At 46.9% G+C, this 26787-nt stretch overlaps 1 protein-coding gene across 1 annotated transcript in view; it reads right to left on the bottom strand.

Moving 5' to 3' along the window:
- Nucleotides 1-26787, bottom strand: part of grb10b (growth factor receptor-bound protein 10b) — a 70379-nt gene that overhangs the window by 20143 nt on the left and 23449 nt on the right. The window contains exons 5-6 of the mRNA XM_056602818.1: nucleotides 23767-24089; nucleotides 19690-19828 (exon numbers count right to left, since the gene is read on the bottom strand). Coding sequence (XP_056458793.1) covers nucleotides 19690-19828; nucleotides 23767-24089 — 462 coding nt within the window. The remainder of the gene's footprint in view (nucleotides 1-19689; nucleotides 19829-23766; nucleotides 24090-26787) is intronic.

The following is a 26787-nucleotide window of genomic DNA, read 5'->3' as shown; positions in this document are numbered from 1 at the left end:
AGCTGTACACGTTTTTTTTAAAACCTTAAAGTGAGAGGGAGAAAGGAGAGTGAGGGAGAGGGGAGAGAGAGAAAGGGGAGAGAGAGAGAGTGGGGGGAGAGGGAGAGAAGGGGAAGGAGATGTGAGAGAGAGGGGAGAGTGAGAGAGAGAGGGAAGAGAGAGTGGGGGGAGAGAGAGAGAGAGAGGGGGAGGGGAGGAGAGAGAATGGAGAGAGGGGGGGGAAAAGAGAGACGAAACAGAGAGAGAAAGAAGAGGGAAGAGCACATGAACAAGGAAGGAGGGAGCTGTATGAAAATATCAAATCCAGTTTCTTTGCTTTTCCTCTTCAGCTAACAGCCCTGTTGGATGGGAGGGCCTTGTCTCGTTATCTACAGTTTTCTCTTCCTCCCCCTCCCCCCCTCTCTCTCTATTTCCCCCTTCTCTTCTACCCCCCTTCAATCTATCACTTCGTCTTATCGTCTCCCCCGCTCTGTGGCATGACTTTTGAACCCCCCTCCCCAGGAACAAGACTCATTACAGAGCAAATGAAATAAAACTAACCTGGAGCACTTGAACTTTGCCTCCTCCCCAAACACACACACCCGCCCCCCCACGCACACACACACACACCCCCCACGCACGCACCACACACACACCCAACGCACACACACACACCACACCCACACGCACGCACACACAGAACACACACACACACTCACACACCCACACGCACACACACAGACACCGTGTGCCAACATTCTTCCCTCAACTGAACAAAAACAGGGGAAAACTTGGGTCTTCTCTCATGAAGAGTCAGAGAGACGTGCATCAACACACATACACGCACACGCGCACACACGCACACAACAACCACAACCAGCCAACCACACACACCCTGATCAGATATCCACAAATCATTCATTTTTATCTATCTATCAATCTATCTTTCTCTGAATCTACAGGTGCAGTCACGTCCACGACTCTAGGCTGAATTCAGTGAGGAGAGAGAGTCTGTGTGTGTGAGTGTGTGGTGGGGGGGAGAGAGAGAGAAAGGCTTGAGGTCTGGAACGAGCGCTGGGGGGGGGGGGGGGGGGGGGGGGCAAACCACGCATAGTCACGCAAGTAGGTGCTCGGTCGAGGAAGATTGCATGGGGAGATGAGGAAAACGAACGAGGAGAAAGAGGAAAGGAAACGGGGGGGAGAGAGAGAGGGACAGAAATGGAAGAGAAAGCAGAGAGCATAGAAAGAGGGGGCAGAGGAGAGAGAGCCGAAGCCGAGAGAAGAGAGAGATCGATGAGACTGAGATGAGAGAGAGAAGCCAGAGAGAGGCCAGGTTGGGGGAGGGGGGTAGGAACAGAAACCGGCCAGTGACAACACACCACGTAGAATGTGGACAGTGAATGAACTCCTACTGTTATGTGAAACCATTTATCTCACCCAGGACAGCTGTCTCTCCCAACCCTCGGCCACCCCCCACCTCTCCCACGCGCATTGAGCGCACGCACGCACACACTCACCACGTCCCCAGCTGTGACACACCTTCCGTAACGTCACGGCCAGCGGGGAAAACCCCCACCCCCAGCCCACCCTGACGTCCAGCCAAAGTGCTGGGGCCCAGCCGGCATAGCTAGCTGTAGCTCGCCGGTGTAGCTAGCTAGCTGGTGCTAAGACACATGAATGAGTGGTTCAAAGGTGGCCCCTCCTCGTACGCGGTTAAACAGGACCCCCTTTCGCACTTGCACACGACGTGACAGGTTGAAAAGTCTGGAAGATAATTACAACGGTCGAAATTTAGTTTTTCACCGTTTTTCCGTTGGTCAGAAGTAATGGCATAAACCATGGGCCAGTGTTTGGGGGTAACGAGTTACAGTAACGATATTACTTTTTTGGACAACTAAGTAAAGTAACGCATACATTAACTATAGTCCAGTAAAGTAGTGTAACTACACTACTTTACTGGGACTATAGTAAACGTCCTGCGTTACCCAAGCCGTGTTTGCCTTTGTGTAAAGTTATGATTTGTTTAAGGTCAGTGTGTTTAACATGCAGAGTGTCGGTGTAATAGCCGTGTGCTCTACTGCCACTTGTTTGAAAGGGCTACAGCGCCGCGTAGAGGTCAGAGTCAGCCATGCTCCGGCAATAGAGTACTAAAGTGTGATGTCGGGTTTCCTTAGCAACCAATTTTTGGTTCTACACAACCAAATTAACAAGGGGAAATCCTATGCCACACAAACTTTTACAGGTTTGTGTGGCATAGGATGCTTGCCTCGGCATGTAGGCCAATCATAGCGATCGATTTGAGGGCCGTAGCTGCTGGCGCGAAAGAGAGGGAATGAAGATGGAGACGAAGACGGAGACAGGGGTTGCTTCGGCCAGTGGCGATATTCTCTCTACTTTCAATTTATATTCAAGTGAAATGCACTCTGTGCCCAGGCGCAAGGTGTCTTTCGACTTCTGCCAAGTCAATGAGCAACCTGGTCCAAGCATTTGTCAGCCCAGCATGGCAACACAAAACTTGTGGCGAAAGATCATGCTCTCCGGTCATCTGAAGGAGTCGATCAGCAGCCGACCCCCGCCTAAACAGGCAAAACTTTTTTCAAGTGTTGGAGTGCAGCTAACACAGAAAGACAGGCTGGTTAAAGGGTTTATATTTTCATTGACCATGAATCTAAAAAAAAGCTGGTTTTGTTCTCATGTTTCCCAAAGGCTGTGTTTTGAAACTTGTTGCTACTGATTGACCACTGATGATCACCACAGCCTCCTTTATCTGTTGGTGTGATTTAGTGTTGTTCCTATGGTTTTTATGCCATTTTGTATACATGTATACAATAAACACAAGGTGATGATAGAGCTTTGATGTTTGTCCATTTATCTACACAGTAAATTAAGAAACGGCAAAGTAAAGTAATAAGTAGTGAAGTTACTTTTCAAATGCTAGTAAGTAATCTCATTACAATTTACAGAAGTAACTAGTAATAGTAACTAATTACTCTTTTAGAGTAACTACCCCAACACTGGACCATGGCTAACTCCTTCAATGAAAGCAATGTTAATTCAATTCAACCAACATTGATTGGTGACAACTCAATGCAAATCACCGTGAATCACTGTGTAAATTCGGACCAGGCCCATTTCAGGACTGACTTCTTGTGGCCAGATGTGAAAGACATTTAAAATTCCTTCCCAGGTTCAAATGATTTATATTCCTCAAGTTGTTTTCTATTTCTCAACTTATTTCAAATCTGAGTTTGATTCAGAAATATTAGATAAATATAAAAAAGGCTGAGGCTACTTGAATCACCAGCATTCGACAGTGAAAAAAAGTCACTCACCAAATTGTTGAACCCGCAACGGAAATCTTACCTTCTCTTGATGCAAAACCTATGCAAGACTTAATTTGTATATGGACGGAACGTTTCTTAGCCCAAAAGAAGTGGTTATTTTTATTGTTCTGAATGGAACGTGTATTCGGTCATAAGGAGTCATAATAATAATCATGCTAATGGCTCTGGTGAATGGTGAAGAGAGAGGAGGACTGAGGATGAGGAGGGGGGAGGAAGAGGAGTAGGAGGAGGCGGCTCTTCCTGTCTCATGCAATGACCCTGGTGAAGACTGAGTCATGCTGTGTGCGTGCACTCGTGTCTGTGTGTGTGTGGGTGTGTGTGTGTGTGTGTGGGTGTGTGTGTGTATGTGTGTTGTCTATGTGTGTGTGGGTGTGTGTGTGTGTGTGTGTCAGCTGACATGAGGCGAAGGAAAGAGGGGGAGGAGGAGGAGAGGGAGGAGGAGGAGGATGAGGAGGGAGGAGACACGAACACAGTTCATTCATGGCAGTAGGACATGGGAGAAGGTTCAGTCTGTTCCAGATCTGTCCTGTGCAACCATGACGTTACTGATTCCTACTTTGATTTGAACGTAGTTTTGTAAACATTTCAAACATTACAGAGTGCAACCGTAACCTGTTAGCAACTTCCAACTTATATATTTTGTGTTTGCGCATGCATTAAGTAATATTCTTAAAAACATGTTTGGTTAGGGACAGAGCAAACGAGTACGCATCTTAGGTTAAAACATGTACTTAAAAAGGTTTAAATTATTTAGGGGACATCATGTGTAGGCGATTTCCAGTGTGTACTTAACAGTGAAGTAACAATGAGTAATGTTGCCCAACCTTGACATTACCAACAATGACGCTTTGCGGTTGGGACCCTACAAGGGCATACACTTCTGTCCGTTCTCAGATAGATTCATGGATAGATGTTCAACCTCAACCGATTATTTTATATATTGCTTTTTTAAATAAAAGTTACTTATGTGTGTTATATTGCACATCTGTATTTTTGCACTCAATTATGCCTGTGGAGATGAGTATAGCCTCATTCTGTGGCCCAGTTCCAGGAAATTGTTTGATTCACTCCCATTACCCCATTTATCGACTTCAGTTAGTGTTTTACCTCTCTGGAGTTCTTTGTCATTTTTTACTTTGATGACATTTTATTTAAATAAAATACATAGAATAGATCGATACATGGGTGGATGGATGGACAGACAGACAGACAGACAGACAGACAGACAGACGACAGACAGACAGACAGACAGACAGACAGACAGACAGACAGACAGACAGACAGACAGACAGACAGACAGACAGACAGACAGACAGACAGACAGACAGACAGACAAGACACAAAAGCAAGCCAGCTGCAGAAAGACAGAGACAGACAGACAAAATTAGACTGAGACAGACAGACAGACACAGAAAGATAGAGACAGAAAGACAGAGACAGACAGACACAAAAAGACTGAGACCGCTAGACAGACAGAGAAAGACGGAGACAGACGGACGGACACAGACAGACAGACAGACAGACACAAAAAGACTGAGACCGACAGATAGAGACAGAAACACAGAAACACAGACATACAGACAGATAGATGAAGGAACACAGAGAGACAGATGCTCCCCATTGTGTGGCGCTGGAGGGACAGAGGGCGGGGGAGAGGAAGGAGGGAGGTGGGGGAGGGGGAGGGGGGGCTCTCAGGCTCTCGGATGACTCAGGTCTGATAACAGCTCTATGATGTAATCCCCTTGGGAGCGACTTGGAGCCTCGGGCAACTCAGAGACACACACACTCACACACTCACACAAACACAAAGAGACATGCGCACGAATGCCAAACACGCACAAACGCACACGCACACACAGAGACATTCGCACGAATACCAAACACACACACACACACACACACACACACACACACCACACACACACCCACACACACACACACACACACACACACACACACACACACACACACACACACACAAAGAGACATGTGCACAATTACCAAACATGCACACACGCACACACACACATACACAGCCATTCGCACGAATGCAGAACGCATACACACATACACACACACACACAAAGAAACCTGCGCACAAATGCCAAATACGCACGCACGCACACACAGACATTCGCACGAATACCAAGCACACAAAAACACACGCACACGCACACACACACAAACACAAACAGGCATGTGCACAGAAGGCAAACACACACACACACAAATACACGCACACACACACACACACACACACACACCCACACACACACACACACACCACACACACACACACACACACACACACACACACAGACGTGCTCACCACCACATAGCTCTCATCCTTTTGTGTCTGCACGTATGCGGACACCGGAGTTTCTGTGCAAACAGTGGGCCGAGACAGGGCGGGAGACGCACACAGTGTTCAGAGCACGGCCACTGTCCCTCTGAACACACAAACACAAGGACAGAAGCAAGCGCACACAGGGTCTGCACGCACACGCGCCGGGGACAAACACACACACAGGCAGTAAATAAAGCACCTGGCAAACAGAAACTGCAATTAAGAGTGTGAGAAAACTTAGGCTTATTTAAACAGCAGGTAAGCACAAGTCACACATACCCATACAGGGCCCGTCGCACGCACACACACACACACACACACACAAACACACACACTCTGAACCTCTGACACGCAAAGAGGGTGATGTGTCATGTCTACACTTTGAGGTAGGGTTCTATAAATAGACCCACTTGGTGGTATTGCAAGAGCATTACAAGCAATTACATCAGATGAAGAATGTCCTGCAGTAGATCCTCTAACCCTCGGTTCTTAAAGCACATTAATCATCAGACCAGAGGAGCACCTTGCAGGACGCTACTGGAGAGCCGGAGAGATAATGTACAGGGGAGAAGGACGCCCGACCCTGGTGGATCTATATTGGCGATGGGGTCGGGGAAGGAGACTGAAGAAAGTGTAACATTGAGAGGAATATGACATAATGAACACATACATTCGTTGGTTGATATGTCTTCATTAACAAGGTGTTGGAGAAAGTCATGCTGGATTTTGACCGCACAACTTTCAATCAAATCGGCGAACCTTTTAAAATAGAAAGGAGTAGAGCGAGATGGAAGGGCAAGGGTGCATGTTTTAAATGTATCCATTTGTGTTGTCGTAAACGCCTCCACATGCAAGAGCGCCATGGAGTGCACACACACACACCAACACACACACCCACACACACACACACACACACACACACACACACACACACACACACACACACACACACACACACCCCTTTTTGGAGCTCATCCACAATTCTGTTCAGTCAGCTGAGCCCATTCATCTTTCAGTACTAATATCATTTTCAAGGGAAAATAAAATACCCTTCACACAGTGGCATTACACCATTCTTTCAGGATTATAATTCTACTTGGATGACGCAAATCTATGCGTCTTAAATTAATGAAGACATGGCAAATGTGCTTCAATGACTGGATCTGGATTTGGGCCGATTTTAAGAACGACAAGTCCTCATCCTCTTTCGAAATAACATTCATAATTCCAACATTATTTTTGTTAGTTTGCTTAAGCGTAGGGGTAGAGTAGTGTCTCATTTAACTGGCAAAAATTACAGACCCTTACACGACGACAAAACCCCAAACTAAACAATCTATTAGGTTCTACTTATTACAGAAATGGAGAGATCTATAGTGTGTGTGTGTGTGTGTGTGTGTGGTGTGTGTGTGTGTTGTGTGTGTGTGGTGGTGTGTGTGTGTGTGTTTGTGTGTTTTTCCGCATGTGTGCGTGTGTGTGCGCGCATGGGTAGGTGCCTGTGTGCACGCGTGCATTGCCAGTGGACATTTACATAAACGATGGCAAGGCTCCCGTTGCACATTGACAGTACAAAGTGACGTGCCATACTTAGGCCCTCTGCCAAGTCCCATCCCGGCAACTGCAACAGTCTTTTTTGCAGCAGGCCAGCCATATTGTTGGGTTGGTTAGCCCACAGAGCGTGTTCTGTCTGTAAACAATGGAATCTTTCGGAGCCCTCGCATAACGGCAGAGAATGACGGTAGCCAATAGGCCCTGGATGCCACCCAAGTCAAATTCAGCAGCGCTGAACATGAATAGAGGTCAGCTTTCTTTTTTATCCCCATTCAAGCATAGCATTTAAAAGTTCATTATACTGGTGGTGATGGAGTGGAAACTTGTGTTTACTTCGGAAAGAAAGCAAACAGAAACCCATTTATTTTTCCGAACTCGTAGCCCAAATCAGGAATGTATGGCGTAAGGATTAGCACATTTAAAAACGATTTTGAGACACATTTGATTATGGATCGTTATGTGTAGTATAGTGTGTATGAAGTGATATACAGAAATATGAAATGAATTATTCACTCATAAACCCAGGCCAAGAGATAATTTACATTTTTGATTTCACACTATGTTATTCGCCCAAAGATTCTTTACCAAAAAAATAATCGTTTCGCAACTTCTGGGACTAGCAAGCAGGGGAGCAACCAGAGATATGGGCCCAATGAAAAAACAAATATTTGGCCGGACTACCACAATAAAGCAAATTTTCTGTAAACACACCTCACTAGAACCAAATTAATCCATTCAAATTTAAGATAACTGCATTGGTATGATTTGAGCACTCTTGTAGTACAATCGTTATACATTTGCTAAACAACATATGGCCGGTAAGTGTACTGCAGCCTGTTTGAGCTAGGGTATTCAGAGCAACCATAAACTCATGTAAGCTAATCATATGTAAACGTTCCACTAATTATCAAGTTATGACAGATATTTATGTGAAAGAGCGAACATAATATATGAATGTATTTGACCAGAAGTGGGTAATAAAATGTAGTATTGCCCATAAAATATCTCAATAGATTTAGCAAGAATAAATTATGTGCATCGCTAGACATTCTCCGAAAGAGATTATCAATAGAGAACGAGTTATCAATAGAGAACGAGATGATCAAAAAGCAGAACAAATGAATTGCTAATGGTCCAAGCTAACTAGCTAGCTTGGACCATTAGCAATTCATTTGTTCTGCTTTTTAATCATGCATGAATTTATGTATGGATCCAGACATCCTTTACTCTCTGCCCACACACATAATTACTAGCAGAAGACAATATACGTATGTGACATAAAAACTTAGTCAGCCATCTTGTAATGTCCGACGAGGAAACTGAATGGTTTCAAATGTGAACCTTTTGTTCAAATACGTATTTAGGGCCCCTATCAGTCAAGGGCCATTGCAAACAGCCTAAGTACTGCAGCGCTGGAAGCAAAGGTATGCGTATGGTCACATTTACACAATCTTAATCAAGCGCCTCCTCCTCCACCTTCCTCTTACATTCCCATGGGAAAATGTGCCGCATTATGGACGTTATATACTTCATGAATACAATTTCAAGCTATAATTAAATGCATGTTGCAGCTGGATGACAGCCATAAATGTTTGCTTGTTGCACTGATTTCAGAGCCATTCAGCTTACAATATAGATCTTTCTGTTTTGCTTGTTGTTTAAAGTATTGTATTTAAAGTAAGCATTGCGTGTCTCTATTAAGCTTTCTTTTACACGTGTGTGAGATCATTAGTTATTCATATCCAAGGGAAGCTATTCCGTATGATTCATGGCCATACACAAAGTCATTCCTGGGCGAGAGAACTATTCCGAGGAGGGGAACACCTCACACCATTAGGGTGTCAAGCAGGCTAGCCAAACCAACCAAACTGTCTAGCTAGCTAGCCAAACCAAGCAGACAGCCAATGTCTGTACTTTTTTCGGAATAACACAGCACATACTTGTACAAAACGTTCAGAACTAGGAAGAATTTCTTCCCGGTGATGCCATTATTAGAATATAATCCAGTTTCCCTGTTTTTCCCATTAATTCTAACAATCTCAACACTATTCCAGCACATTGAGTTGAGACATCAGTGTCAGTACTCAATCCACGAAATGTCGTCTCCTGTAGGTGAATAAAGTAAAAAATTGCCTTTATTTAGCTTTTTTCTCTCTCTTTTATCTCTATTGTTTATTCCCCCCCCTCCTTTATTCTTGATCCCTGTGCGTGCACCGCAGCTTAGGAAACCCGAGCCGTCCTACTTTCACCGAGAGAGAAGACGACATTTAGAGGGAAGAGAGAGGGAGAGGGAGGGAGGGGGAGATAGAGAAGTCAGATAGAGAGGGAGGGAGACAGAGTAGCAGACAGAAGACGTCGAAACGGACAGAAATTAAAGAGACAGGGCGAGAAAAGAGAGAGAGAGAGAGAGAGAGAGAGAGAGAGAGAGAGAGAGAGAGACAGAGAGAGACACCGAGAGAGAGAGAAAAGGAGATGCAGTCTTCATGACCTAAATGAGTGGAGCTGATCTGCTCAGCTCTTGGCCAGATGATTTGCCAGTAGGCAGCGAGACATTGCACTCTTTGTTAAGCAGGCACGCACACGCGTGCACACTCAAAACGCACACACACACACACAAACGCGCACGCACGCACACGCGCACACACACACACACGCACAAACACACATACACGCACACACTCACACACCCTACATTAGCGTGCATTGTCACACATAAACACACATACCTAATGTGAAAGCTCCTTTCAACAAGGCCAAAGTTTCTTTATTGCACAACTGCAAAGCTGGCGGCCGTGATGATTATATCTGAGTGACCAAATAATTGTCAGATGTCACAACAGAATGTTTTTTTCCGATCTTTCATGGTGATTTCTGTCTTCACGAGGCTAGTGTGTAGATCCTTCAAATGCAGTAATATATAAATGATCGTATGGAGATTGATCACTGGCTGGAACAATACGGACAGACATTCATTGATATCTATTGGACACATTTTAAACAACATAACAATACATGCCTCCCTTGTAATCTCGAGATGAAAGTGTGGAAAGTCACATCAAAGCACTGCTGTTCTGAGTTAGGGCACACAACCCATGGCCTATATTCACCCCCTCCTCTCTTCTCTCTCTCTCTCTTTTTTCTTTCCCTCAGAGTTTTCTAACTTAAACCGTTTCACACGCTATATGTGACAATGTGCATCTTTGACTTTGTTGGAGAGAGAACGAGAACGACAGAGAGAGAGCGAGAGAGAGAGAGAGAGAGAGAGAGAGAGAGAGAGAGAGAGAGAGAGAGAGAGAGAGAGAAAGAGAGAGAGATGGCACCAAAGACAAAGAGAAAGAGGTATAGAAAGAGAGAAAGAGAAAGAGGGAGAGAAAAAGAGAGATTATTTTCCAGCGCTTATTTGATGTTGGTTTGTTTCTGTGGATGCATGTGTATGTATGCATGCATGCTTGCGTGCTTGCGTGTGCCCATGCATGCAGGCATGCTTACGTGTGGAGGCTGTGTCTTTGCAGCAGGTTTTAGCTAGCAGGTTTAGCTAGCAGGTCTACCTAGCAGGTCTGGGCATGTTTCCATTTAGTAGCCAGGGATAAATGAGGCCTTGACACATGAGATGTTCCAGACTCCACCACAACCTGCCTGGCAGCGCTCCAGCTAGCGCTCAGTCCATATGGGCCAAACCATTTGTATATCAAGGACCTGAACACTCTTAATCTCAGCCACTTAACGGCACGGCAGTGTCCTCATGGTGTGTGTGTGTGTGTGTGTTTTATATGTGTTGCTTGTGTGCATGCTCAGGTTGGTGTGGGTGGGACTAGGAAAAGGCTAATTGTTTAGATTCCTGGCGGTGAGGTTTCAATCGCTAAAACGGTAAGCCAAAAATTTGGCAGACTTTCCAAAATAGAACGCACACACACTCACACACACACACACAGTGTAAACAGTGCAAATTATAACTTTCAGATGGAACACTTACAAATTAACGCAATTGCTTGCAAACTTTGGCATGCAAACTGGAAAGTGTGTGTGCGTTTGAGTTTGTGTTTGTGTGCATGTAGATTAAGAGACAGTGTGGTGCTCGGCACTGCACATGGCCACCTGTAGAACACATCAATGCCAGAGTTGGAAAACAGCGATCAAGCAAGAACTTGTGTACGGAGGTATGGAGTGAAATTGATGCCAAAAGTATTGACAGCATAAAAAATAAGTTCTAGATTTGTGGTGTATATGGTTCTCTTTATAAAATAAAAAACTAAAAGAACAAATATTTTATTGGGTGTAAACAAAAAGATTATGGTGACAAATGTAAAAAGGTTTTTTAGAACTCATGGTTACGATTATTTTTTCACGAGTTGCCGATGGAGGCTTGCCGACCCCAGCTCCTGAATCAGCCAATGATAAGCCAGGCTGGTAACTGCGAGGTCAGCGGGGTGAAAGGACGACCATCATTCATTCAAGGTGCTAACTCATGCGTCCAACCTAGCCGCCGCTGGATCATCTACGGGCTTGGCTGCTCATTAGCTTCAAGGGCTGCCAACTAACCTGCCGGGATTTTCCAGTGGTTTGTTAGCACCGGGAACTAAGGACCAGCCAAGCCATGAGCTATTCTGATGGGTTGCTAGCCCCGGACGCTAATGACCAGCGAAATCATGAGCTATTCCAGTGGGTTGCTAGCCGAGGAAGCTAATGACCAGCGAAACCATGAGCTGTTCCAGTGGGTTGCTAGCCGAGAAAGCTAATGACCAGCCAAACCATGAACTGTTCCAGTGAGTGTCTCGCCGCGGCGTGCTACTATTGTCAGCCAAGAAAGTTTTCGATCCAGCGGCTGGCTGGATCGAAAACTGGTGGGTTAGACGCATGAGTACCCACCTTGGTCCAACAAATAGTAGGGTTCTCATTTCCAACCACCCAAGTTACCAGCGGCTGCTTATCATTGGTCGGATCAGTAGCTGGCCTCGGTAAGGATATGGCCTTAGCCTTTAGTCTTCATTTACACCCTTAACCTGCACTATAGTGCATGCCTTCAGTCAGGGAGGTAAACACGGCGCATACTAATGAGGCATTTGTCGAGAGGACCAATAAAGTCTCACCCTTTACCTTGCCTCCACATCAAAATCATTGCATAACCCTAAGCTATAGTTATCGTGAGAAATATAATTGTCCTCGTAAAAAAATCGCGTTACATGACTGACAAGAATAAATGCAATTGTATTTGTTATTTTTGTTCACATAACCTCTTTGTTAATGATTCCGAGAATTGTGTTGGATTTTTTTTGGATGACTAGAAACATTTCCACATCCATGCTTAAGATTGTTTTTTTACACCGACTTTTTGCAGCAATTTGACTCATGTTAACACACTCACAGCCACGAAGCAATTCCAGCCACTGAAACACGTTATTACAAGCAATGATAATTTGTATCTTGGTGGGCAATATTTGCATACATGGAAAATAAAACTGTCTGCATATGGCTCTAAATGTGTGTGTATGTGTTTATATAAATATGTGTGTGTTTGTATGTGTGTGTGTGTGTGCGCACAATTAAATAAGAACGCATGCCCTGTCATTATTTTTACTATTGCAAGCGTCTATCATTTTGTTTGCAAAATGCGAGCGCACACATACACACAGAGAATCCAGCACACACCACACCAAAACACACGCACACTAACACCCACACACACACCACTGGTTGGCATGTGTGGTCTGCAGCACAAACAGCGGGAGGCTTGGTTCCAACACACAACCCATCAGCTCTTGCATTCTGCCATTCCACTTACATTGGAAGAAGATGATCTTTGACCCCGAGAGAGAGAGAGAGAGAGAGAGAGAGAGAGAGAGAGAGAGAGAGAGAGAGAGAGAGAGAGAGAGAGAGAGAGAGAGAGAGAGAGAGAGAGAGAGAGAGAGAGAGAGAGAGAGAGAGAGAGAGAGAGAAGAGAGAGAGAGAGAGAGACAGACAGAGAGACAGAGAGACGACAGACAGACAGACAGACAGACAGACAGACAGACAGACAGACAGACAGACAGACAGACAGACAGACAGACAGACAGACAGACAGACAGAGAGAGAGAGAGAGAGAGAGAGAGAGAGAGAGAGAGGGTGGTAGGGCGATCGAGAGAGGACATGGCCTATCTTAAGCACAGCGAGAGAGAGAGAGAGCGGGGAGTGAGCGAATGAAGAGAGAGGGAAAGGGGGAGAGAGAGAGTGATGGAGAGAGAGAAGGATAAATAAATAATGATAGAGGGAGGGGGAGAGTGAGCGAAAGAAAGAAGGAGGGAGGAAAGGGAATGACAGATGGAGAATGATAGAAAGAGAGAGAGAGAAAAGAGAGAATGAAAGAGGAAGGGGGAGAGAGCGATAGGGAGAGAGATGGTGGAGAGAGGGGAGCAAGAGAGCGAGAGCCAACAAGAGGGAGAAAAAGAGAGGAGGAAACATATTTCTAAAAGATGAATGGGCACAGTGTTGGCTCCAATGTCATATGTTGGGCCCCAGTTTTGTGTTAGTTCCATATTGAGACAACCATAACACCCAGCGGCTGTCCTCCCTTAATGTAACACATGGAGGGTAGGGCAGACGTTAGCAGGACCTGAAGTACCTGACCACCTTCAACGGTTCGTTCTGACCAATATATTGATTGGAAAGGAGACATTCCACGAGTGCCGATGGAGAGAATAACAGCACTGGGACTTTTCACTTTGCATGTATCACTCCGCCTTACAGATGTTTTTAATAAAACGTTAATTAGCCTGCGTGAACTATATACTGTATATAAATAAGCTGTTAACACACTGGAATCACACATGCCACCAACGCGGCTGTCGACAGACTCTTATTGCACTGGTTGCCCGATAAATGGAAACATACCGATAAATGTACATGATATAAAGTGTGGTAACGTGTAGACCTAGGCAAAGTAGCAAGCTAGCAAAATGTTTAAGTGTTGCTTGGCAACAGGCCAGTCCCAGTCCGGCTATGGACCCTGTTCGTGCTGGTGTAGCCAAATGAATGATGTATAAACAGACAAATCATAATCTCTAGTGGCTTAATGTTGAACTATAAATGGTGCTTGTACGACTGTCCAAGCAACATTACACTCAAGGTTATGATGTTGTAGGGACTTAATATTTATTTATATATACACTAAGTGTAGGAGTTAGGGATAACTATCTCAGAAACTTTCGCCTGCTCCGTCAAACTTGCAGTTGAATCACCTTCTTGCTGCTAGTCATTAGAACAGCGATCCCTCTGGTGTGATATTTTTTATTAAATATTCCTCTCTCCCCCTCCGCCTCTCTTCACCATGAACACACATCGCATTGCGTGCCGGCAAATCATCGCCTGTATGTTGTACACACAGGCAGGAAGCAATCACAGATGTACAGTACACTAGAGCGTCAACGTCTATGTTCACATCATGCTGCTGCAAGGTGTGTTGCAACGCTATCCAGAACACACGAGTCCAATCCCCCGACAGACCCCGCACACAAATAATCACCTCTAGGCCTGACAGACACACTGGTGCACACGCCGTCCTCTCGAACACACACACACACACACACACACACACACACACACACACACCACACACACACACACACACACACACACACACACACACACACACACACACACACACACACACACACACACACACACACAGGAGCCCCATGTCCAGGTCAGTGTTACTCAAAGAGAGAACTTTAGAAAGCTTGTCAAGAACACCTATATAACTGCACAACATAATGACCCTGCATTCTATGAGTTTGTATAGGATGTCATTCCTTTCATATTTACAAAAAAGCGTTGGGATGGCCTAGCCAAAATCCCCATCACCACCACCACCACCCACCACTCCATAGTCTTCCTTTAGATCTACGGTACACAATTCAATAAATCCCTTCTTTGATCCCTGTCAAAGGGAAACCATCAAGGCTCGAGTTCAGATGATTTAGTTTTTATCTACTTCCCAACGGTATCTGTCCCGTTGCTCAATCCAGCAGAGAGCATACTCTGTGTCTCTCTCAGACTCTGTGTCTGTCTGTCTGTCTGTCTGTCTGTCTGTCTGTCTGTCTGTCTGTCTGTCTGTCTGTCTGTCTGTCTGTCTGTCTGTCTGTCTGTCTGTCTGTCTGTCTGTCTGTCTGTCTGTCACACAGCAGAGAATACCCATAGAGCACGGAGGTAGAGCAGGGGTACAAACTACGAGCACAGCTCCTGGAGGATGGGAAACTCAATAAAATAATGTTGAGAAACATCTCCGCTATCCAGAACGCAGGCTGGCTCACATGCAACAGCTTCAAGGAGAGAGAGAGAGAGCACTGAAGGAATGGAGTGACGAATAGAGAAGCAGCACCCGGAACGATCGAGGGTTCAACCGCAGGCTCAGATCGTTTTTCTTTTTTCAACGTCGTAATCTTCTTTCGGATTTCCTCAGAATTTTGCCACTGAGTGATGTACGTGAAATTCAGGAGAAACCTGGGAGGCCGCTCTGTATCGCATAGCCACACGATCGCATGCCTTAACGACTCGTTACAGAGGGATCAATCACTCAGGCGCGGTCAAGTAGTCAGCCAACAAGGCTGACAGACGGACGTCATTCAACACACACGCACAGACGCGCACATGCAAACATGCAAACACACACAAACGCACATACATGCATGCATGCATGCAAACACACAAACACACAAACGCATCCAGACACACACAAACACACACATGCAAACACACAAACATGCAAACACACACACACATACATGCAAACACACACACACCCAAACACACACGCAGATACAAACACAAACACACACAGGCACACACACACACACACACACACACACACACACACACACACACACACACACACACACACACACACACACACACACACACACACACACACACACACACCACACACACAGACACCACACACACACCTACAGGCAGAATGGCAGACAGACACACAGAGCCAATGGTCAGATTCCTAGGAAGGTGGGCGGTGCCTGATGACAGTTCTCTGTGGCCGAGACCCAGGGTTTGGACGGGACCACTCCGCCTTAGACGCTCTAAGGTGCTGAATTGAATTTCCAGCGAAACAGAGGGAAAACCGCAATGAGACATACTTTCCATTGCCATTACAATGGCAAGACAGCGCCAGTGCTGTAAATAGTTTACAGAACTCACAAAGACAAGCCCACCAGGTCGTGTACTGCATGCGTGCACGTGCACACGCACACACACACACACACACACACAGGCGCACACTTGCTAACAGATGGGAAAGAATGGCAATGCAAACACAGACATGCATGTGCAAGTTTATACAAACAACTGTACTCACGCATGCCATGGGCAGTTTGCACACAAACCCCCCACACACACATGGACACGCACACATGCACGCACACACACACACACACACACACACACAAAAACACATGCCAGACACATACGTCCACGTGCACACACACACACACACGCACACGCACACAAACAAAGAGGTTAACTTCTCTATGTTCACGAATGCATCATGGTTGCTATTGTGTGCTGGTCCGATGCCAGCCTCTTGTGTTGGATGCATAGCTGGACTGTATAATTACACTGACGAACAACATTGTATGAACCTCTTTAAACACGGTGTCGCTATGAGCGCAGACTGCTTTTCAGGTTGGTAGAGTCTTTCGGCTAGCTGCCTGGTAATTATCTTTTTACATAAGACTGGAACTGCGCAATGAAATGCCAATGAACAGATTCAAGGACAAACAATATGAACGCTGATAAAAAAAATAACAAAGACAAATGAATGAACATGAAAGGAGGTCATTTATTGGTGTTCATGAGGGTTCTAAAAGGACTTTAACTTACGGTCACTGCCTTTAAAGTTTCAACAGGGAGAAGGCAGAGGGCCGAGACATGATGCCTCATCCATCTCCATTACTATCAACACTACTATTCATTATTAATGTGTGCATTTAAAGCTTTTATTGCGACGAGGTGCCATTACCCTTCATGTTAAAGCTAAGAGTCAGTGAAACCAGAGAAACGTGGTCAAAGGCCGGTGATCGGATACTTTTATTGTGACATTTTCTTTGGTGTGATCATGGAAATAAGATACTTGGGTTTTGTTTCCTGTTCAGCCCCTTGGAAGACCGTGCATTGTTCAGGTAAGCCTAGGTCACAGCCAGTATTAACACTATGCTAGATCCTGCGTTTTCGTATTATTGGAGTAAGTACTTTTTGCTTTTTTGAATACTGAGAATGGGTTAATCTAGCGATTCTTAGTGCTTGGCACTTGGTTCTATGAAAATCCTTACTGTACTGACAGCAATATATTGTACTTAATACTGTACTGACAGCGATAAAATGTACTTATTGTAAGTCGCTTTGGATAAACGTGTCTGCTAAATGCCCCTAAATCTAAATCTAAATGTTCTCCATATTCATATATATTTCTTTACTTTATTAAAAATAAATCCGGTTTCCTCAACTTCTGCACAACTTCTACCGAGCGCCACATGTAAACAAAACGCTTTCGGCGTTCAGCTTTGAAGCCGAGAACCGAGGTAAGTGTTCAAACCACGACACAGCTCAGCACGGTGGGACTCTTCCCTGCAGCATGCATGACCTTTCCCTACGAACAACAAACGCTCAAAACGCGCCCGTGATCCTCCAGATCACCCATTTAACTGGCTCATTTACGTAACAGTAACTCGAGCCCCTGGTAAATTACAGCCGCCACCGCAGAGCGTCCCCTTTGATGCCGAAGTAAACAGTAACCCGATCGCCCGGTACCCCGGCAGATTTATCGGGTAATTGACGCCCCCCGCGTCCGACCCTACTAGTTTAGTCTCTGCGTCGCGGGGGACTGCGACTGCGACTGCGTGTGGCAGCGGCGCAGACCGAACCCAAAGTGGGCAGTCTATGATCACACAGTGTCAGAGCTATAACTGTCACCCCGTGGTGGATCACAGCCAGGGAGCGGGGGCTGAATTTATGGGATGAATCTGCCCTTGTGTTCCTGTAAACGGGGGGTATTACTGTAACCCGCGCTGGCCCGCATATGAGGGCCATTAAGTGTTTTTGATGTGCTGTTTGCAGGAACGCTCCCTTCCAGGAATCAACACAGCGGCCATGTTTATGCACCGATGAATACCGGGGGACGAGCTTCCGTGTATGTACGCACACACGAGCAAACGCACACTCATACACACGCGCGCGCACACACACACACGCAACCACACACACAAAGACACACATCCTTCCCGTACCCGCCAAGCCCAGAGAGCCGGTAAACTGTTGCGGACACACACACACACAGACAGGCACATCCACACACACACGCACACACACACATACCCACACACACACACACACACACACACTCACACACACACACACACACAAACAAACAGACCTTGCCGTACATGTCTAATAGCAGGGAAACGACAAACTGTCATGGGCAGACACACGCACACGAATGCCCACACTCACACACACACACACACACACACACAAACAGAGACACTTGCCGTTTCTTTCCAATCACCGTCCGAGAGCCGACAAAGTGTCGCGTCACATGCACGCCTACGTTCAGTCTGAGCGCCTCGGATGAGTAACTAATGTGCAGCAGATGGAAAAACAACTGAAGAATTCCTGAAGCTAATGTCCAACAGACCACTGACCGGTTTTGCAACCAAGCATCTAAAAATAGATGCTGGGGGTAGGAGGGGAGGAGGGGGGAGGGTGTACATAATGCCAGATACATGTCAATTAGTCCAGCCACTACAGGACACATGGCCGGAATTACACAAAATTACAAAGTGTGTACAAATTTTGACAACTAAAGCTGTGGCTCCATCGTACAATGCGAACGGGGAACCTGATTTTCATCACTCTCCCCGCACGATCTTGACATCATTAACATTTCTTGTTCTTTCCCCGATTCGCTTTGAATCAAAAGGGAATGTCTTACACAAACTCCCACACTCTGGAAAATGTGCTTCCTCAAAATCTCAGCCAAATCTCTCCCAGAGAGAGAAAATACCCCGAAACGAAACGCTTACCAGGGAATTCAGTCAACAAACAGGTTTTTCTGTGCTTTACCACGCATGCTTCTGGCAGCGACCGTTGTGTAAGACACGGCCCCTATATGTGAAGATACATGACGGGTTCTGCTGTGTGTGTGTGTGTGTGTGTATGTGTGTGTGTGTACATGCATGCGTGTGAGTGTGTGTGAATGTAGGGGTGTATGTATGTGTGTGTGCGCACGTGTGTGTGTGCAAGCGTGGATGTGCGTGCGTGTGTGTGTACAACCAATAAAAAAGTTGCCCAAACTCAAACATTTTGACCCCCCCCTCCCCATGCTCATCTCCCCAGGGTTGCGTTTCCATTCCATACTCCTCAAACAGCCCCCACATCTCCCTCCCATCATGCATCCATCTGTGACGGGGGGGGGGGGGTCTCCTGACTCACAGAGGTGCCGCTGGGGGGATCCCCGGGGGGCAGGGACCCAGGGCTGAGCACCGGGGAGCCGGCCGGGCTGCAGAGCTCCGGGAAGGGGTTGGGGATGGCGGGCAGCGAGGAGGTCCTCAGCTGCTCCTCCTGGAGCCTCCTGGGGAGAGCGGGACACAAGGAGATCAGAGTCACCAGGAGGAGGGGACGGAGACAGGGTTTAGTGGGGGGGGGGGGGGGTGGATCTGACACACGGGTCTATACAGTACGCACGCAGAAAGACACGGGATGAACAAAAGTTGCAGGATTACACACGCACGCACGCACACAGGACACATTTGAACACACACACAGAATACATTTGAAGACACACACAGGCACACGCAACACGCATGCATACGCACACCCACGTATAGAATACATTTGAACACACACACACACACACACACATGCGTTCACAGTGCACTCACACACACACTCACAGAATAACAAATACACAAAAGACACCTGAACACACACACACACAAACAGAATAAAGTTCAACACACACACCGATGCACACAGACATACAGACACAGACATACAGACACACACATAGAAACTACACTTGAACGCATCCACACACGATACACGGACACAGACACCAACAGTGTGAACATCAACCACCCTCAGTGCTGTCCACTACTTCTCAACGTGACATCAATGCATCTCCCAACCTGACGTTCACCCTTCAGTTGCGTTCAAACTTTGAGTTCAACTTCAAACATACAACGCACAACCACCATCGACCCCAACACAGTGTCGACCGCCCGGCGTAATCAGCGCCTCAAAGCCCCTGGAGCTACGGGGGAGTGTGTGTGTGTGTGCAGGGGGGGGGGGGAGTGGAGGACAGGAAGCCTCGTGTGGAGACACGAGTAGGGATGGAGGTGGAGGAGGAAGCGTCGGCGAGCTGCCTCTGATCTCCTTCTAATGAACACAATCTCCTCGCCGGCGGGATCCGCGGGCCCCTCCCGCTCATCCATATTACATCGGTTCTTCCTTTTGGTTCCTTCTATTTCATTTTATTTCACACGTTTCGGCGGCTTCAGATGAGGCGCGTGTGTGAGGCTCTTCAGGAAGGGGGAGGGCTGAACGGGCAGTTGGTCATCCGATTTTGGATATTGAATTATTAAAACCGAAGAAAGGAAAAAGTTTGGCAGGGAGTCACGTGAAATGCGATGCGAGCCTTGAAGACGTGCCTACGATTTCCTCTCTCCCTCTCTCTCTCTCTCTCTCTCTCTCTCTCTCTCTCTCCCTCTCCCTCTGTCTCTCTCTCTCTCTCCCTCCCTCCCTCTCTCCCTCTCTCTCTCTCCCTCTCTCTCCCCCTCTCTCTCTCTCTCTCTCTCTCTCCCTCTCTCTCCCTCTCTCTCTCTCTCTCTGCTGCTCTCGCTCTCTCCTGCACAAGTGCTGTCTGTCTCTGAAGAATCCAGTAAGTTCAAAAGGGAAGAGGCCGTTTGATGTTCGCCCCATCCCAGGCAGAGACGGGGTGATGCAGGGGTCAGCCCTGAATAATAACAAGTTCAGAGCTCGCTTCTCTCTCCTCTCCCTATGAGTGTGTGTGTGTGTGTGTGTGTGAGTGAGTGTGTGTGTGTCTTATTCATCAGTTTGGTTTAAAGCCATATGCACACAAATATAGTGCATGAAATGTATGAACACACAGGGGTTCCCGACTCCATAGCATGATGTAATGCTAATGTGTGTGCCCCTTTTTTTTTTGAACAGCCTTTGTATGTGTGTGTATGTGTGTACTCACTCTGTGTTTGTGTGTGTGTGTGTTTGTGTGCCAGCGTGTGTGCGCGCAGAGCATTGTGCAACCAGTGTGTGGGTGCTAGTGTGAGGGTGTATATATAAGTACGTGTGGGTGTGTGAACGCGCTTTGTGTGGGTCTGCATGTTTGTGTATGTGTGTCTGTATATATATACATTCATGAGTGTGTTTGTGTGAGTGTGTGTGTGTGTGTGTGCGCAGAGCATTTTGCAGCCAGTGCTGCTGCCTCTTTGTCTCCAGCTGGTAAGGCGGCCTGAGATAAAGAGACAGTGACAAGGAGAGGGTCATCCAGGGGCTACAGATAATGAGCCGGCTCCAACCGTTCCCCGAATTATCCAGCGGCAACACATTTAAATAATAATCATTTCAAAAGGAATGAAAGTACTCAGACACTCACACACACCAACAAAGGGAATATGTGCAGCATGTTGAAGAAAAGTAGAAAATGTGTGTATGTGTGCGTGTGTGTGTTTGTGTGGTGTGTGAGAGAGAGAGAGAGAGAATACGAAAGAGGGAATGAGTGTGTACTTGTGAGTGTAAGCGTGAGTGAGTGAGTGAGTGAGTGAGTGAGTGAGTGAGTGAGTGAGTGAGTGAGTGAGTGAGTGAGTGAGTGAGTGAGTGAGTGAGTGAGTGAGTGAGTGAGTGAGGTGAGTGAGTGAGTGAGTGGTGAGTGAGTGAGTGAGTGAGTGCGTGAGTGAGTGAGTGAGTGAGTGAGTGAGTGAGTGAGTGAGTGAGTGAGTGAGTGAGTGAGTGAGTGAGTGAGTGAGTGAGTGAGTGAGTGAGTGAGTGAGTGAGAGAGAAAGAGAGACTGTGACTGTGTGTGTGTGTACCTGGCATGCTTGTGTTTGTGTGTGTGTGTGTGTGCGTACGCGTGCACGCGCGTGTGAGTGTGTGTGTGTACCTGGCATGCTATGTATGTGTGTGCGCGTGTGTTATCCTGGCATGCTATGTATTTGTGTGTGTGTGTGTGTCCCTTTGGAGTTTACCCTATCCAACCTCAGAACTCGACCCTAGCTGTGTTTCAAAGTTCAGGGCTGGTGTGGGATTCTGCCCACAGTTAGGTCATGTGTTTCCCACCGGCCGCGAGATCATTCGCTGGCTGTTTTAAAAGATGAATCGACTTTAATTGACACCATTAGGATAGCAGGCGTGTTTTTAGAAAGGTTAGAAATAGCTTATTTCAAATAGGTCACGTTATACTGCCGTTCAGGGCACAATAAATGACGCTTTCTTCTCTCGTTCCGGGTTTATGGATTCAGGCTGCAGACCCAGATATTTAAATCCATGCGACAACCAGGAATGTTTAACGTCCTCACACGGGGTTGAACAGGGTGAGCAAGTTTACGTGTCACGAGTGGGTTCAAGTAAGTGTATAAAGTTAAGCCGGGGATTTCGTCAGGGAGTACGAATGAAGGAGTGCGTTTGTTGTTTGGCACGATTGATCTGCGTGCGGGGGAAGAAACAAGACACCATTTCACCACCTAGACTCAACCCACGCCCACCGGGATGGGGAGTGGGTGCCACTAGTTTTAGGTTTCTGCAACATTAAGTGCGGGTCGACCCATAGCTTAGTGACGCAAATGCCACTGAATCGAGGAGCAGTAAGACCTGTTTTGAGCGCTTTGATTGTTTGCGTTTCCACGGACACAACAGGCCGAGGGTGACTATCGATGCGTCAGCAGGGGTGTATGTGGGTGACGAAGATGATGACGATGACTTTGATGACGATGGCGGCGTGTGGCTCAGGAGGTGGAGCGGGTGGGCTGGTAACCGCAAAGTTGCTAGTTTGATCCCCGGCTCCTCCTAGCTGGAGTTGTCGAGGTGTCTCTGAGCAGGACAACCCCTACCCTAACTGCTCTAGACGAGCTGGCTTTCGCCTTGAATGGCCGACCCCGTAGTCGGTGTGTGAATGTGTGCCTGAACGGGTGAATGTTGGGCGGTATTGTAAAGCGCTTTTGAGTGGCCACAGGTTAGAAAAAGCGCACTATAGGGGCTAAGTGCGTAGGGCCCGCACCATTAGGGCTCAGTCCTGACCTGAGTTTGATTCCTGCCCGTGGTCCTTTGCTGCTTTTCCTCCTCTCTATATCCCATACCTTCCTTTCTATTTCACTGTATAATAAAGCATGAGAATGCAAAAATAAATCTAGAAAAGCGCTCTATAGATGCAGTCCATTTAATGTATTGATGATGATGATGATGATGATGATGATGATGATGATGATGGAGGAGGAGGAGGAGGAGGAGGAGGAGGAGGAGGAGGAGGAGGAGGAGGAGGGCGTTGCGGCGTCTCACCTGACGGCGAGGATGTGCATGGGCTGCGACCGCCTCAGGCTGCCCTGCGACGAATCCGAGGACGAGGAAGAGGAGGACGAAGGCTCCGGCGAGAGGTGGGGGGGGCCGTGCCTGGCCAGGGGGGCCGCCGCCGTGGGGTGGTAGTCGTGGTGGAGGAGGGGGTGGGGCAGGGGGCCATGGTGATGCTGGTAGTGGTGGGAAGAGGAGGAGGAGGAGGAGGAGGAAGAGGTGTGGAGGAGCGGAACCAGGTCGTTGTGCTGCTGCTGGCCGCTGGACGAGGAGTAGAGGCTCTCCAGGGAGGAGTTCATGCCATTCACCAGCGCCTCCAGTCCACGTCATCCTCTGGGAGGGGGAGAAGAGAAACCAGTGAGAAAGAGACACACAGAGAGAGAGGGAGGAGAGAGAGAGAGAGAGAGAGAGAGAGAGAGAGAGAGAGAGAGAGAGAGAGAGAGAGAGACAGAGAGAGAGAGACAGAGAGAGAGAGAGAGATACAGAGAGAGAAAGAGAGAGAGAGAGAGAGAGAGAGAGAGAGAGAGAGAGAGAGATACAGAGATACAGAGAGGGAGAGAGAGAGAGAGAGAGAGAGAGAGATCAGAAACCACTGAGAGAGAGAAAGAGAGTGAGAGCACAGACCAGTGAGAAGGAGACAGAGAGAGAGAGAGAGAGAGAGAGAGAGAGAGAGAGATCAGATTCAGAAACTAGTGAGAGAGAGAAAGACAGAGAAAGACAGAGAGACAGAGAGACGGGGTTTTGAGAGAGAGAGACATAGTTTTGAGAGAAAGACAGAGTTTTGGGAGAGAGAGTGAGAGAGACAAAGTTTTGAGTGAGAGAGATTGACAGTTTTGAGCGAGTCAGACAGTCTTGAGTAAGAGAGATTGACAGTTTTGAGCGAGTCAGACAGTTTTGAGAGAGAGACAGAGTTTTGAGAGGGAGAGATCAGAGGAGCATTGAGGAGAGCGAAAAAGTGCACATGAGCGAGAGGTAGCGTGACAGTCAGGGACCGGAGAAGAAGGGGTTAAGGACTTTGAAGGAGCATGAGAAATAAAGAGAGAGAGAAAGTCACACCTCCGGGGGACAGACAGACAGACAGACAGACAGAGAGAGACGGTAACTTTGAGACAGAGACAAGGTAAACACAAAATATAAATGTGATGAAATAAAAAAAGACGAAAACCTGCTCAGGAGCAATCATGGCCCAGGCCAGGGGCCCCTGAAGCCCTTGGGGCCCCGGGAGAGCCATGGAGCCAAGGCTCAAACATATCATTACACATTAATGTACGGCGCCATGGGCTATTGTTGTGGCAACCAGCAAACAAGGGTGGATATAAAACACGGAACCGACACCCCTCACATTCGCAGACACACACACACACACACAAGTATACATGAAGGCAGTCAAACGCACACACACAAATACAGACACACAAACGCATATGCACATGCAGACATGCATACAGACACACAAAGACACATATACACTTGCAGACACATATACACAAACACACAAACACATACGCACTTTCAGACACACACACAGACGCACATATACATGCAGGAACTCAAATCCACGCACACAAACACATAGTCACATGCAGACACGCACATATGCATGCACACACAGACACACAAAAACATATGCACTTGCAGACACACACACATGCACACAGAGGCATGCACACACACAACACAAATACACATACATTCACACACAAAGAAGATATCGTTATGGGAATGTAATGAGCAACAATTCTCGAAAAGCATACATTCCTGGGAGGGTTTACGGACCGAACCTTAAAACCTTTGAAGCCTTGACCCCAACCTCAACCCCACCAGGACAGTTATAAACCAGCGAGGTCACAGGCAACCAACAGTTCACACAGACAGACACACATACAGACACACACACGCACAGCGCACAAACCACGTTTACCACAAGCATGCACACACACGACAGCTAACCCTCTTCTGCCAGAGTGCTGAATCAGCAAATCCCTCTTGACAGGGCATTCGTGTCTGGAGATCCCCAGGGATTAGGGTGGCAAGTGCGGACCTGCCTGCCTCAAACACTTGTTCAACGACCAGCAGAGTTCAGGCGGGATAAGGTGTTGCACAGCATTCACTGTTCCTTTCTCTTGGAGTAGAACATTCCGGTCTTCCATTTCGTCGGGGGGTTTTACTCTGGGTGGGGGAGGTGGAGGGGGCTGATATACACCTTGACAGATTTATACGCTTGAAACGCCATTTTTTCCTGACTACGATTAAGATATAAGGTTTGACCTGAGATGGGTGTAAAGTGGCCTTCAGGGGGGAACGTTTATGGCCCAGTAAACCGAGAGAGAGATGACATCTCGGTTTCCAAGTTGCCCACGTCGGTGGGTTATTTTGGAATCACATAAAAAAATATTTCTTACTCGGGGAGGGGGGAAACGCTACGTCGTGAATATGAGCATAGCACCGAGCACGCGAGCCCTGTATCTGAGTCAGACCTTGGGGCTGTAGTACAGAATGTCGCCACTAGACGGAGTATAGGCTCACTCGCACATCTTGAAGATCACCAGATATAGAAGGGACTAGAGTATCAGTGACAATAACATTTAATAAAGACCAAAGTAGAAAAAACTCAAAGCAATAATACATATGTTTTGCACAAATATTTTTCAGCAGTAGGTTAGTTTTAATTTTTTATTCAAATTTGACCACAAATAAAAATAAATAAATTGTCTAAATGTATGATGCCTACCTATCATGTTTTCTATTCATTCGCTGAAAGCCTGACTACCGATACTAGCAACAAGCCTCACATTTCCAACAAAAAAATCAATAAAAGAAAAACATCCCAACAATCCGATGATTTTATACAAATCAAACACACTCAGCCCCCCATTGGAACCCCCCTCCCATCCCCCAAACACACCACTCCTTCTACCTGCACCAGACGCTATGGCTACCAGAGGTCAACGACCCTGGGTCACTGCAGTCCGTCCCCCTCCACCTCCACCCCCACCTCCCCGGCCCCTCCCC

The sequence above is a fragment of the Gadus chalcogrammus genome, chromosome 11 (genome assembly GCF_026213295.1).
Source record: "Gadus chalcogrammus isolate NIFS_2021 chromosome 11, NIFS_Gcha_1.0, whole genome shotgun sequence".
NCBI lineage: Eukaryota > Metazoa > Chordata > Actinopteri > Gadiformes > Gadidae > Gadus > Gadus chalcogrammus.
Note: the sequence above shows the minus strand (reverse complement) of the source record. Positions and strands in the feature narration are given on the sequence as shown.